The 16,081-nt window shown below is 36.9% G+C and overlaps 1 protein-coding gene across 1 annotated transcript in view; it reads left to right on the forward strand.

Moving 5' to 3' along the window:
- The first annotated feature begins 4,076 nt into the window (after positions 1–4,076).
- Positions 4,077–16,081, forward strand: part of RSY3 (Adenine nucleotide alpha hydrolases-like superfamily protein) — a 50,605-nt gene continuing 38,600 nt past the window's right edge. The window contains exons 1-6 of the mRNA XM_089988978.1: positions 4,077–4,579; positions 4,815–5,009; positions 5,256–5,340; positions 5,938–6,013; positions 6,443–6,619; positions 9,636–9,738. Of these exons, the coding sequence (XP_089845104.1) occupies positions 4,297–4,579; positions 4,815–5,009; positions 5,256–5,340; positions 5,938–6,013; positions 6,443–6,619; positions 9,636–9,738 (919 nt within the window). The 5' untranslated portion in view covers positions 4,077–4,296. The remainder of the gene's footprint in view (positions 4,580–4,814; positions 5,010–5,255; positions 5,341–5,937; positions 6,014–6,442; positions 6,620–9,635; positions 9,739–16,081) is intronic.

The following is a 16,081-nucleotide window of genomic DNA, read 5'->3' on the forward strand; positions in this document are numbered from 1 at the left end:
TTTTTATTTTTGCAGCCACAAAGGATCAGTGAAGCGACTAGCTTTTAGTAGAGCTACGAGTGTCACACTTTTGTTGGACAGTTCACAGAGGGACAACGTGGCTCAATCTTTTTCTTTTATTTACTTTTATTTCATTAAAATAACTTTGATATGTCTTTTATAATTATTGTTAGATACTATTAACAATAAGTTGCTATGGTATAAGATGATAAATATAAGATCTCTTGTGGTATTTTTTGCTATCCAATTGGGGGTGGAACTGTAAACGCCCCAGGTCTCTGAGAATATTTTCGTAATTGATATATATATTTTTTTAAAATCTGTATTTTTAAGGGGTATGAGTTGGGGTCGTTACAGTAGGGTACCTTAGAGGGACTCTATTCTACACACATTGTGAGTGAAGAGCAAGGTTGATTCAAAGCATCTCTTCATCTTAAAAAAAAATGTAAGTTAATCTTCATTCTTTGCATCTTATTTTTTTATTTAGGCTCTTCCTTCTTCCAAACCATACAAACATGCATTCATTTAATGCATGTAGGCATGGACAAGGATTCTTCAAGGTTAAAACCATGATTCTTTATCTATATGATATCTCTTTTGACATATATATATTTTTTGACATAAACCCATGGCCAAAAAATGATGTTCACCAATACTAATGGTGCTTCATCATTGTGATCCATGTTTCAAGCTAATAAATGTGATTCGTGTGTTGTTTTGGTTGTATTATCATTTTGAAAAAAACTGTTCTTGTATTTTCATGAATCATATCATTCTTCTAACACACTCATGATTAGAGATGTGATTCCCATATATGATAGCATTTTTGCAACTCATTCATGGATAAAAATATGAATCCCTCACATGTTAAGCATTTTCGTAACTCATTTGTGGTTAAAACATGGTTCACAATTAAGGTTTGTATTTTCATGAAAAGAGATGTGATTTTGTAACTCATTCATGATTAAGAATGTGATTTATACCTAAAATTGTATTTTGAGATTTATTCATAACGAGAAGTAATTTTTGAAACATGGTTAAGAACGTGACTCACCCATAAGAAGTATTTTTTAAATTCATTCATAGTTAGATAGTTGATTTATAAAAGAATGATTCATTTTCGAAAAACAACCACAAATAGAATATGGTGTATTTAAATTGTTTCACAACTTACATTCCTCTCAAAATTTGTGACATCATCTAACTCTTTAATTATACATATGATATTTAGTGTTAAGGAAATATATATATATATATGTGTGTGTGTGTGTGTTGCAATATGACAAAATTGCATATGAAATCACTATACTTATGCTAAATGCAATATGACAAGATTACATATGAAATGACTCTTTGAAAAATTTGCATAGCTTACATAAATGGCATATAATGCATAAAATCTTGTGATAATGATGTTCCTTGTTATTGACATGGATTGTTCATGTAATGTGTTGTCTAAATGCCTCACAAATTAGCCATAAAGCCTACATATGAATGAAGTACATAGCATGTTATAGAAATGCATCAATATGCATATGAAAGTTTATGTTTCTTTTATACTGTAACATGAAATATTGAGGCATAAGTGAACATTATGGACTTGTGTGTGAACATTATCCGATATATGAAATAAATGTTAAATGCATAATTGGATAATGCTCTCTTATGAGTTTGGGTGGGCTGCGAACCCACAATTGTGAGAGGAAGTCTCACTTCACATGCATACATTCACGCATTAAAGATCCTTGTCATCGCCTTCACTGATGAGGTGCTCATATGAGCTAAAGGGGCTAGAGCACGTGAATTGAGTTGGGCAAAAACCATGTCACGACATGTATACTACCCTGAGGGGAATATTGAGCCGATTTGACTAATGAAACGAGGATACAATGTACTAACTATCCTAATAAAGATGATACTGCCCATGTAACCCATTCACAATATGGTACACCTTAGAAAGGGTGTAATGGTATAGCCCTGAGTGACAATGTCGCATGTAAGTTTGCTCGACATGTCATACAGACTTGAATTAAAGAGCAAAACTGTCATTGGGCCTTTAGTTACTCAGAGTTAGGAAGGTCGGGGTTTCCCAAAAGTGGTATACCTTAGCTACTACAGTAGTAGAGATTGCAATCCGATTTACCCTTGTGTAGAAAGTCTCTCAGTCACAGACTGCTCACTTGGGTGTGTTTATTCGGTATGTAGATACTACAACAAGAATACAAATGGCATAATGAACACCGTAGTATACTCTAGCAAATACGATGACAACTACCTTTACGTACCTGAAGGTGTAATCAAGAAAAACAAAAGTTTATTAACACTGCTAATTGTCTAACTTGATTATTGCATATTCATGATTTTGTGATTCATGATACTTGTTTACTTGAAAATTCATGTTATGATGTTAAATACTAAGGTTCACATGTAGTATTATCTGCATTTATATGACAGTTAGAAAACATGTTATGATATCCATAATAGATGCTTGATATTTATCATTATGCACATGAATATGAATTTGCTTACCGGTTTGCAAGAGTTTTGATCCCATTTCATAGGGCGTAAGTGTTAAATGAGGAAGGACTGCGAGAGTGCGATGTGGCAGCGAGGTCGAGAACCATCATTTTTTAATAGTCTTGGTGATCTTAGGACAACTCTTGGGTGTCTCAATTTAATTAAGATATTTTAATTTTTATTGCAAAACTTGTATTTCCATTTTTTGAACTATATTATAAAATTGGAATGAAATCGATTTCCTTCACTATGTGAGTAAGCGATGGATCTGGCTTTAATGGGAATTGGGTCCAGCCCCATTCAATTGTTTCATTTATATAGCCTTCAGGAATTGTCTAACTTTTTAAAACCCAAATATTTTCACTGTGCTATGCTTATTTCAAAAAAAAGATGGTTAAAATTTTACATTTTCTAAGTTGAAAATTTTAGGGCATTATAGGTAATGGAGAGAAATGCTAAAGAGGGACCCAATATTAATGTTAGAAGTAAAGGGAAAGAGAGGGTTTCAAGAAAGGGAAAGAGAGGGGCGAGATAGTACCTGGTTCTCAAGACTCTTCGAGAGGATCCCTCTTGCCATGCAGGACAACAACTTCATTGTGTTCAGCTTACAGGTGGAAGAGGGACGATGACTTCACTGTGTCCGACTTCATGAGAGGAAGAAGAGAGAGGGAGAGGGTAGGGTGCGTGGGTGGGAAAGGGAGAGACAAAGCGAGAGGAGAGTGGCGAACGAGAGGAAGGAGAGGGAGAGACAAAGCGAGAGGAGAGTGGCGAACGAGACGAAGGAGAGGGAGAGGGAGTGAGCAGAGCAAAAAAAGTTTTTTGTTTATATTTAAATACACCTGATGCCGACCGTTGAATCTAAATTTCTAAATAAGTTCCAATGGTCAATGCAATCAAGTTTTCATTGAGCTGCTAAAGATTGACTAGTACGTGTTCCTCTATATATCTATACACACTTTCTTGTTATTGTCAGTCCTCTCTACGGGCCGTTTTGAGAGAGAGAAGCCAGTGGCTGTTTTTAGGAGTTAGTATCAGGTGCTATCACATGGCCCACTTTGAAATGTGCCGCTGCACCTGATGCCCTTAATCTTTGGCTGGCAGTCTATCAGTTGTGGGGCCCAAAAGCAGAAGGAGGGTAGCCAAGTGCAAAGGCACACTCAAAGTGTCCCATGTGACCTAATATTGGCTAAGAATGTCTGTCAATCGGGGTGGGGGACAAGGTCTCAACCCCCGCACCATCTCAAATTTTTTCCCTCTATCCCTGCACGAGTTTTGATCTCAATTTCTATCTTCAATTCATTCCCCGTTTCATGTTTTTCATCCTCACTCCAAATGAAGTGAGATAGGGCGGGGCTCCATTTTTTCCAGTCCTTTCCCCACTTTCTACCGTTAGAAGGAAGGATAAGAGAAATGAGAGCTCACTCGGCTTGTTAGAAGGAGAGAAAAAAAAAAACAGAAAACAGTTTTATGTTAGGGTTAAAAATATATATATAGAATTTAATAATATATATAATAGCATAATATTATATTTTTTTAACAAAGTTCACGGATGGGGGCGAAGGAGCATCCCGCTTCCATCTCCGCGCGAGGTTTGATTTTAACCTCCTTGTCTCATCCATTCTAAGTTTCATGTCCTCGATCCCTGGTCCAAACCACACGAGGTTGGGCGGAGCTCAATAATTTTAGTGTGATTTACGAGAGAGAAAAGCGGGTGGCTGTTTTTAACAAAACACACCCAGAGAGAGAGAGAGAGAGGTCGTCTGCGGGGAAGGGGAGAGGATGAACACCTGCGAGGTCTTTTGCAGAGCGCAAGCACTAGGGTTTCTTCACAGTAGAAGCTTCTTCTCGTTCCCACCATGCTGGGTACAATCTGGAGCGTGTCGCCGCGTCGGAGCGGACCAATTGACGTGTCTCCCCGCCAAGGACGCTTGTCCTCCGAGTCCCTCGAACCGGGTCTACTGCAGCAGCTACCCCGCGGAGGAGTCGAAGCAGATGCTAAGGTACAGGGAAGCCTTCTCCAGGCGGATGGAGATGGCCGGCATCAAGCCTCACCACAGGATCGGTCAGTCCCTCCCTCCCTCCCTCCCTCACAGGCGGCGATTTATGTATGTTTCACAAGCCTTTTTCGTCTTAGACAAGGAAAAAACCTAACACACACACACACACACAGAGAGAGAGAGAGAGAGAGAGAGAGAGAGAGAGAGAGAGAGAGAGAGAGAGAGAGAGAGAGAGAGGCCAAAAAAAAAACTCTTAACTGGGAAAATGGTCACACAAAGGATGTTGGTACTTGCTTGCAGCAATAGGGGTATCGGGCGGGCCAGATAGCATGGCTTTGTGCGTCTTGACCTCGGCGTGGAAAGCTGCGGGGCTCGGTGGCCCTGATAAAACAACGGGATACATCGATGGCCTCCTCGCTATCGTCATTGATCATGGGCTACGTTCTGAGAGTGCAGCGGAGGCTAATCATGTACAAGGCTTGGTCTCTGAGTTGGGTTAGTGTACCTTTTCTACGTGATTTAATGCACTTCTTATTCTGTTTGGGAAGTGAATAGCCTTGGGAGAACAGCCCCCATGTTCGTCAATGTCAATGCGCCTGCAACAATAGCTGGTTGCCTATTGACAATTCGAGAAACCTTTGATGCCAATTTGGGTTCTCTTTCCCTATTTTAAATGCTTATCTCAATTTGTGATTTTGTTACAATTGTGTTATATTTATTAACATGTTCTTGTTCATAAAGGTATTCGGTGCGAAGTTGCGCATTGCAATTGGTCAACCGGAAAGCCAAAGCAGGGTCATTTGCAGGAAGCAGCTAGGAATATGAGGTGGGTCCATCGGTTTAACATATTAAATAATTGTTTTAAACATCTTGATCATGTTTTCATGTTGCCACCGTGATTGCCTCAAGCATCCTTTACTTGTATTGTTCCATGGATCGGAGAGATGAGTGGCTTGATCTTTGAATGGAAAGTCATAGGCAGGCCTCATGCATTTATAGATGAAACGCATCGGTTAGTTGGTCTTGTGCAAATCTTAGAAATCGCAAGGCTTGATGTTTGTTCAACAGAAGCACGGTGTACCTTATGAAGCTTCAGATGGAGCACTCACTTGTACATGTTCATCTTGTGTATAGTGTTTTCAATTGTGTCGCAACTAGTCTAGGGTAAAAGAGCATTTGCGTCAGCATATTTACTGAAAAATCACATAACAGTATCCTATGCATCCACAATATAGTTGACGCAAGCATGATTTTTAATGAAGTGATATTGGATGCAGATATTGGTCTTAATAAGGGTTTTTCAAGCCCACTTATTTGACTCCACACCCAGGATAGAGTTGTTGCTGAATCATCATATGTATATATTTTTAGTTGGACATGAAGATAATTTCTAGAATTTCACAAATTAGGTTTTTTTATCCAGGTATAATATTTTTCAAGATATATGCCTGCAATGCCAGATCAGTGTGTTGCTCGTCGCCCACCATTCAGATGATCAGGTTTCTGTGTAATTTTCTTCTTTTCAATTTTAAGGTTCTTGTTTGACAGTCACATGTTTATGTGCCTCTAAATAATGATTATCTATTAAGATGTTTGGACGGGGCACATCTTTATCAGGCTATGTTATGGGTCCTGATGACATCTATTCACAACCGTTGCTTATATATCATTGTTTTCAGGCATTTGAAACCGAATCCACTGTTCTAGCTTTCTTGCCTTTGTCTTCCAAAATTTCTTTCCTATTGTCTGAACTTTGTTTGCTGAAGCAATACTGTAAATGTGACAGTCTCATCTGGTCTTTGATGATGGCTAATATTATAAGAAAGGACAAGTTGAAACCATGGATTAGTCTGTTTTCATTGTGCAATAACAACTTTAGGAAATGGTTTACCATTCTTAGTGATCTAACCAATATATTATTTATGCAGGCTGAGTTGTTCATTCTTAGATTATCACGGAACAGTGGTGTGTTGGGACTTGCTGGCATGGCATTTATGTCCCAATTATTTCCCAAAGTTCCAACTTGTCATGGTGATTATCTGAACAACTGTGGGATCCTCTTAGTCAGACCATTGCTTGAATTCTCAAAAAATGACCTTTATAAAGTAAGAACAAACTTATAGTTTCGTAGAATAGTAGATGAAATCATTTGTAGTTGGAATTTGTTTATGCACTGTCAATCTTTCGCATTTAACATTGAAGCTTCTTATTGTTAACAGTGATTGGCAAGTACCAGAAAAGGATGAGCTTGGTTTTCATAATTGAATATGTTGAATGTACATAGGTCCATCATGAAGACAATGCTCTCTTTCTCCATAAATATGCAATACATGTGTGATTTTATGTGTGTTTGTGTTTATATTTTGCTCCGTAATGGGTTTACAAGTAGGCAATGCTATTGGAGAAACCTGCTAAATAACATTATGAACTCATTTGAGTGTGATAAAAGGAAATCGATACATTTATCAATGTAAAATACTTTCATAAATCATATTATATTTGCCACTATATTGTACTTTATCATAGCGAATTGTAAAAATAGTAAACATTAACTAACTTAAACTAAAAAATTTGAAAAAACCACATAACAGTGATTGTGAGTCAGTCACAAATATCAGTATCGGCTATATCTCAGTGAGGTATAATATCGGGATATTATCGGTTTTCTAATAATTCTCGGGAAAATCTCAGAATTAGAAAAAAAGGAAAAAATAACAAAAAAATAAATGTAAAGTCCCCTTTCCCTCTTCCTTCCTCTTTTTTTTTCTTCCTTCCTCCTCTCTCTTTTCTTCCTTCCCTTCCTTTTTCTTCCTTCCTTCCTTTCCCCTTTCTTTCCTTCTTTTCTTTCTTCCTTCCTTTCCTCTTTCTTTTCTTCCTTCCTTCTTTCCCTCCTTCCTCTTTCTCTTCTTTCTTTCCCTGTTCACGGTGGAGTGCTGAACTGCTGGAGATGTGGAGGATATGGTGCAGCCCCCTGTTCACGTTTCTCTTCTTTCTTCCATCTGTTTCACTTTCACGTTGACTGCAGCCTCTTATGTTTCTTTTGCTTTGGGTCTCTTAAAAGTAACCCAAACCCTAACAAAAAAGGTATATCTTTGTATCCAAAATAACCTAATAAAGAAAAACTAAAGACACATGTATCCCTTTTTTTAAAAACCCCAAAATACCCCTGCACCTACAGTTTTAAAAAATATGCTACCTGGGTTGCAACAATGATATTATCACGATATATATAAGTTGCGGACTATGTCACATAGGTGCAGCGATGCGGCACTTTAAAAAAACTTGGGTGCGGGGGTGCGAGAGGGTATATATATATAATGTTTAACAATTAACAGTAACACTAATGAAGTAAAAAGAAATTATCATATCATCAATTTATCATGCATGCAATAAATCAAATTAACAATCTACAATTTTATTCTTTATCATAAAAACTAACATTACAATTAAATCAATCTAAATATATTATGGAAACAATCAAATAAGTGGAGCAGAAAAAATAAATAAATTATACTAATAAAAGAAGCAAACAATGCATAATTACATACCAAAAGTATATCCTACACAATATATATGATGATGAGGTAATGATCCTAATAATTTTCTGCTTCATCATCAAATTCATCATAAGAAGGAAGTAGACTCATATAAGTCAATGTTTATAATGTTGAAATTATGCTGTCCCTCTAAGTCACACTCCTCTGGGTTTACATCCCAAAATTCGGATGATGCTTGTCTGCATTACAAACCCATTTTGAAAATGTTAAATACTTGTATATTTGAATGAAGAAACTAGGAAATAGTTAAAGAACTAAAAGAGCAAATTTTGTGCTTTACCAAGTCGAATTTCGAAGTACATGATCTCATCATATTTTTTGGTGATAGCATAGCAGCCAATCCAAATAACTCTTGATCTTGTTTACCATGAAATAATAGATCATATAGACATAGATTGCCACTTCATAACAAAAAGATTGAAGGTAAGCTATCTCAAGTGACCCATGCATACTCAAGTCTTCAAGCTTGCTGATATTTTCACTAAAGCAGTCCATAGAACAATGTTGGAGTAGATTTTGTGCAAGTTGGAGATGCTTGATATCATTTCCACAATTTGAGAGGGAATGTTGAAATGCATACATGTCATAAAATAAAAGTTCTCAAGAAAATATTGGCTTATATAAAATCTTAAAAGTTAATAGAATACAAAAGGAAAAAATTAAGAACAAAAAAAAATTAAAGTGTTCATATTGCAATAAAAGCCTGATATTTTAAATATAAGTGATATTTTGAAAATTCGATGTTTTCGGTATTTTACTGGTTTTTGAAAAATCATGATATTTTCATAATATTGCCAATGTATTTATGGTTCTTTGTAGCTTGCTGCTACTCTTCTGCCATTTAGATCAATTATTTGTGTCATTATAGCCACAAATGGCTGGTCTTAAGTGTCAGTAAATTTTTGCACCAAACTACAATCTGTCAAACAGGATTAGGAAGATCACCAAAGCGAGCAAAAAACTTAAATATCATCATATTAGAGAGGGGCAACTGAGGTTGCCCATCACTTTATCACCATTAGATATGATAAAAGGGAAAACTGTGACATGACAAGACCAGCTGAGCAGCACCAATTGCTGCAGTATGCTAGAAGCCATAATGAAACTAAATCAATATATCCATGAGGGATCAAATTCGAAATGGCAGATGAATGAGAGTGCAAATTGAGGCGCCATCTGTAACAGAATGAAAAGGATGGTGGAGAAAAATGTTGATGCTTAGAAATTCTGATTGGGGAGATAAGGTGTTTTGGGTCGATTTCTAGCTCTTATCTTCACCATCTTCATGTACTAGAAATAGGTGAATTTTGGAATCCCTAATAACTTGTAGGGATTTGGAAATAGGCTAAGTGAAGGGGACAGATTTGACAATTTCCCAACTATAATTTCATTCTTTGAATATGCCAAAACAAAAGCAGACATTTGAGAAATTCCAAACTCTTATCCTTTGACAAGAGTCCCCTGAATCTGCATAGACCCTAAAATCATTCTATATCTTTTCTCAAATAGTTGTTTGATTTTATCCTTTAGGATATGATACGTTTTGTTTCATGCTGTCTTGCAGATATGTCAAGAAAATGAGCAACAATGGGTGGAGGATCCAACAAATCAGAGTTTGCTGTTTGCTCGTAACCGCATTCGGGTATCATTAAGAATTTTCTCGTCAAGTGAGTTAGAAAGTTTCTTTTAACATATCTTGTACACGTTAGCATGCTTTGATGACTTGGTAGCCAACTATTTAGGTGCGGAGTTTATTTAAATGCTGTATATTTTGAAGACAATGCATGATTGTGTACTCATTTGGTGTGCTTTATAATGTGCATGATGTAATGAAATATGCCAAAATACAAAACGAGGGCCTCGAAGGGCTTATACGATCATAAACACAACGTGCACATGCACATACACAAGTCCAATTAAGGGACAATACAAGAGCATAGAGGCACTACACAAGCACTAAGTGCATTCAAGACAACAAAAAATTTAAAAGAGGAACACAATATAAAAAATATATATTTTATTGAGCATGAATGCTTAAGCGAAGCATTAAAGAATAAGAGGGTTCACCCCTATTTATACACAAGAGGTAGTCTCAAATAGAGCTTGTCGGACTGTTTCAACAACTCTATTGACTAGTCAACTCTATGTTAACTAGTTTAAAAAGAAACCAAATAGTCTTCATAAAAACAGAAAAGAAAAGAAGAACAAAATAAAGTAAAAGTATGAATGTGCCCCTAATGAGCATAGCCTATTACAAGGATTGAAATGGCCAAAATACCCCTAATGGTTATTTACCTATTACATCATTATATATATATATACCCAATGGAAAACCCTCCCAAACCTATCCAATGGATGTTTTATTGAATTTTTGGTATTTTTTTTTCAAAATTCCGACCAGTGTTGTGAAAAGCGTTGAGGCGTAGCAAGGCGCTCCACCAAAATCTTAGGCGAGGCGTAAAGCGTAAGCCTCAATTTTTTTTTTGAAAACTTAAAAAAAACTATAAAAAATATTTAAAAGTATAAATAAATAAAAAATGCTTTATTGATGAAACAACAACCAACAAGAAATAAAAAATCTCAAATAAATACTGAAAAAATATGAGATTAACATGTAAAAGTAACATTAATGCAACGACTTGATCTAATTAAGTATCTAAGAAACCAAGATTCTCTCACAGCATGAGATCTTATTTATGTTGTTTTTCATACATTAGAAACCAAAATTTTCTTCAATTAAATTGATCTTTTGCCGCATTTGTAGGAAAAAAAAACAGAGCTAAAAAAATATCCAGAGAATAGCCATATGTAGTAGAGAAAGCATGGGCCCCTTTTGTGTTCAATCCAATTTCAGCAAGTAATGAAGTTAACTGACGCAAAACCGAAGCATAAGTATTATCAAAATTCAGATAAAATCTCTCTCTCTCTCTCTCTCTCTCTCTCTGGGTCTCGGCTACTCGCCATTCTTCTACAGAGGAAGAACCGAAAAATCATTTCCTTCTCTCAAAAACCCTTCAGATTTCAAGGTACGTTGGTTCGTCTAGATGATGAGTTGTGGAGCCTGATTCAGAGTTTTTTCCCTTGCAGTAGGGGGTTTCGGGGGCTCCCCCGGTGCGGGTCTCGCTACGCGGTCAGCGGGCGGGGGTCCAGGGGGGGCAGCGCCCCCCCAAATTTTTTTTTTTTGGGCTTATGTTTGCGACCCAGTTTCTTATGGACCAGACCCGATCTGATGATCAACCCATCTCCATCCTCTTGATTAATTGGGGGTGCCACCATGACCTGCGATGGATTCTAAATCTGGGGCCGCTTGCTCGGGTTTTCGTTGTCGACAACCATCGACCGATCCATTTGCATTATCTCAGCAGCAGGAACAGTCAGGTCATCGTTCTCTACACTTTGCCGATGTTTCCTATGGTGTCGACGTTTCGGAGCTCGCTGATGCAGTAGAATTGGATAGTGACCCCATTTGACCAAAACGAGGAGAGGCGTGTACGCCTCGCTCTGAGGCGTACGCCTCAAGGCATATGAGGCGTGCGCCTCAAGGCACAAAGCCCCTCACCTTAAGGCGAGGCGCGCTTTTTGCGCCTTGAGGCACATTTTTAATAACACTGATTTCGACTGTACAAATGTGATCTAGATCTTATTTTTATAGGAATCAGTTCTTGGAGCATTTGATTTTGATGCATGGATAGGTTTTTATAAGTTTCAAAAACCAACGACGTACAATTTTCATAATTTTTTGAGGCTCCAAATACCATTTTTTCTATCCAAAATTCATGATCCAAGTGTCAATTTCTAGTAAATCAATCATGATAAACACATCTGTACGGTCAAAATTTTGAAAACAACAACAAAATTTTTCCATTGGGTAGGTTTGGGATCGTTTTCATTGGAGAGGTTTTCATTCTACATACAACTTAACACTCTCCCTCAAACTTACAGTGTGATATACTGAAAGTTCAAAAATACAAAAAAGAATCAATGAAAAGGATCAAAGTCTTCAATGAAAATCTGCATTTTTATGTCATCAAAGAGTTTTGCAAATACAAGTCTTCAAATGTCTTTATCAATGATCATCCCCAAATGCCTTCATTCGCTATCTCCATCTTCATGATGCATCAAGATATTTCTTTCTCAATCCATCGCCTTTAAGAACCTGTAGAGAGAACTAAACAAAGGTCCCAACTACACAAAAAAGGTATTCTAACCAAATAGTTATGAAGTTTCAAAACAAATATATATATTTTGAAAAAGAATAACACTGAAGTAGATTTTTTTGAACAAAGTTGCAATAATTTTTAGACAATCATTAAGAAAGATAAGAGTAGCATACCTCAAAGAGAAATTTTTATAAAATTAATTTTAGACAATCATAAACCCAAAATCAACATATTTTTCAAGAAAACATAAATATTGATCATAAGAAAATTTAATCACTAAAGAACATATAAATTATCAAGAAAAGATAAACAATCATGTATTAATAATATCCCATTTTTTTAGAAAAACACTTCAAATAAAATAAATCATCAATTTATACTAAAAACAACATGCATATAAAGTATAACACTTGAAAAAAAAGAACCCTCAAGAAAAGAGGAGTTAATTAAATTTATGCATACAACAATGTGAACATGATAATCAATATGAAACATATATATGCTATATTTTTAATGTACATAATAATGAATGAAAGCAATCTCATAATTCACAACCCATTAGACCTTCACTCACATAACATAAAATGGATTTAAGTACAAGGAATCAAATAACAATCTTTAAAACATATATATATATATATATATATATATATATATATATATATATATATATATATATAATATGTATGTTATCAATGAAACACATGAAATTTTATCAATAAACATTTTTCCATACAAGAAAAAACAAGTAGTAAAAGTTTAGAAATTTCATGGATAGATTTTAAAAATCCCACAAATATCAAGAAATGATATATTGCAAATCTCAACAATAGTTTGACCACCATAAGCAATCATCTCACTAGACCTCTAAACCTCAAAATTCAAATGTATCAATTACTAGAAAAAGATCACAATCACAATGCCACTTATGGGCTTAACATGTAACACCCCAAATCTCGAACTTGTGAATTTTAAGAAAAAATTGAAATTTTAACAATCTATCATTTTTTAGAGTTAAAAATGATAGTTCAACAGAAACGGTGTTTGAAAAGAACAAGTCAATGGACCTTGGGCGGATTACATGCGAAATTTTCATCCAACAAATTGGGTCCCCAAATGTCTTGGATTTGGGCCCGCATTTCCATGCATTCATTAAAAAACCATAAAGATTCTAAACAAGGTTTTAGATAAACAAAGTTTATACAAAAGTCATCATACAGAGTTACAAAACGTGCTCAGGAGCGAATAACAAAGAAAGTGGATTCTTGATATCAGTGTGTCATCGCCTTCAACATCTGTCTATTCGTCACTTGTATCTTATAAAACGGGTTAGACTCATGAAAGTCTGGTAGGTGCATTGATATCAAACGTCAGAACAAGACTAACATATGCTTTAATATATTTCACAATATTTGGTTTCAAGAGAAGCGAAATGGATATGATAATCTTGTTTCGATAATTAACGACCTTTGGGTACTCAGGACAATACTAGAAACAACTGAGACTGTTCAAGGTTTATTATTCCATTTATTTTGATACCCCAGACGACTAGCCGAATCTGCTCCAAAAGAGACGGTATAAAGACCGAGAGATAATTTCTCAGAAGCCACTTGTAAACAGGCGATGCATCCAAACTTTTGCATAAGTCAATGGGATCTACCACCTAGAATAATATTTGGCAGTCTAGTTTACTAACTTCGATGATCGGCGATGCCGAACCATTACCACTCGAGGAACATATTTGTTAACTTGTCCATCGAAGTTTGTACCTCCTATCCTCTCTATTGACAGAACCAAAGGATGAATGTGCACGTCAGATCTTATTTTATCTGACAACTCATTCAATATGCTCTGGTCTTTTAGACCAAATCGAGCATCTTGCTTGTGAAGGTGATCATTTCTATTTACGTGATTTTCTCATAAAGTGGTGCATTGTCGCACAACAAGGTTTGTCACAAACCTCAAATTCATTCATCATTGTACGAGCATGTCGTGCATGTCTGATAATACTATACCGATGAGAATGAGATTGATTTCTCAGAAAGAACCTCCAATTACAACATTGAAAATCACGATTTCCCGCGCCTTAGGTTGGGGGAATATTCGAGTTATTTCAGATATAAAAGGACCTGACGTACGTACGACCGAAGGCTACAAAGTCGAAGTCTTTTCATTATATTGGTTCAAAGAGAGGACTTAGTTGCGAATGCCTGGGTCATGCAAATCTCAACTTATATTAGAGTTTGAACCAGGTTGGAAGGGTGTTTCGAAGAACACTCCAACTCTTGGAAATCTCCGACAAGAACGGACACAACTTTGATGTATGAGAGCATATAAGATTTATTTTGTTTGTAGGATAAGCAACGTATGTGTATGCTGAATATCACGGACCTGCGAACATAAAACACTTATTTTATTTTATGAGACATCGGGACATGCAAACTTGAAATCTCGCGTGAGAAACCTTTTGAAGATTAAAGCATGGATGCACAAATCTGCATCTTTAAATAAATGCTGGCATAATTTAAGTAGGAGTACACAAAACTGTGTACCCTAAATAAATGCCCGCGTAATTGAAATAAAGCAAGAGTATGCAAAATTGCGTATCCTATATAATTATATATGTATATAAGATACATATATATATTAAAGCAGAAGCTTGTACACATTACAGGGTGATGGCAGAGTAAATAACATAGAGCAGGGCCCGGTGTGTGAAATCATGCATCGGGCTAAATAAATTGTATAAGCAAGTCCTGGTGTACGAAACCATACATCGGGCTAAGTAAATTGCGTAAGCAAGGCCGGATGTACGAAATCATACATCGGGCTAAGTAAATTGCGTAAAGCAGGAGCCTATGCACATTACAATGCAGCGACAAAGTAAATGACGTAATTTAAATGGAACAAAAATACTCAAAACTGCGTCCTTGAGTTAAAAACGCATGTGTATATATATTTGATGTAAATATAATACATATATTATCAGAAATGTCCTTCATCAAGATCGAGTGCGCTTTTCCCCTACATTGGAGATGGTTCGAATCTCTAACGATTTCGAGCATAGGTTTTCAATTTGTCTGTGACTCAGTAAGTGTGTCGGGAATATGGAGTCTCGTCCGTTGCGTCGATGTGGTGCAGTTCAAAAGGTTTTTATCGCACTGCATAAGGAGCGAGATTAAGTTCTAAAATTTAGCGGAAGTGACGATTGTGTTGCAGTGGTCAATCCTAAGCCCAGTTTAAGCCGACCAAACCGAGACGAGTTTTCCAGCGATTAGTTTCGAAGAAATTGGCTTTTGTCTTGGTTCACACAAGATGAAATTCACGACCGATCCAACTTGGTTTGAGAAAATCAAGTCGGGCTTGGTTTAAGGAAACCGAGCCGAGCTCGATGACTATTGAACCGAGTTAGGCTTGGTTCAAACCGAGCTTGACTTGGTAAAAAAGGGGCTCCAAGATCGAGCCAAGCTTGGTTTCCAACCGAGTCGATCTTGGTCTCCAACCAAGCCGAGTTCGTTCTCAAAATCGAGTGGGGATCGAGCTGAACTCGGTTGGGCCCGAGCTCAGCTTGGTTCTGGCCGAGCCCAAGGCAGCAACATCTGCTTCTGCTGCACGAGAGGGGCAGCGGCGGTGCCGCCGTGGAGCCCGGCCCCGTCATACCCCTAGTGGTGCGACGGGTGGTTGGGCCACTGCTGGAGGCAGTGGCCAGCTTTGGCTGAGCTGGGCTCGGTAGGCTCGGTTGGACCCAACCGAGCTAGGATCGGTCGATTAGGAGCCAAGGGTCAGCAATAGTTCAACGGTTGCTGCTGCTGTCGCCGCCTGAGTTTTGTCGGGAAGAAGCGGAGGGCGA

This window comes from Nuphar pumila, chromosome 15, assembly GCF_984573655.1.
Source record: "Nuphar pumila chromosome 15, dmNupPumi1.hap1.1, whole genome shotgun sequence".
Classification (NCBI taxonomy): Eukaryota; Viridiplantae; Streptophyta; class Magnoliopsida; order Nymphaeales; family Nymphaeaceae; genus Nuphar; species Nuphar pumila.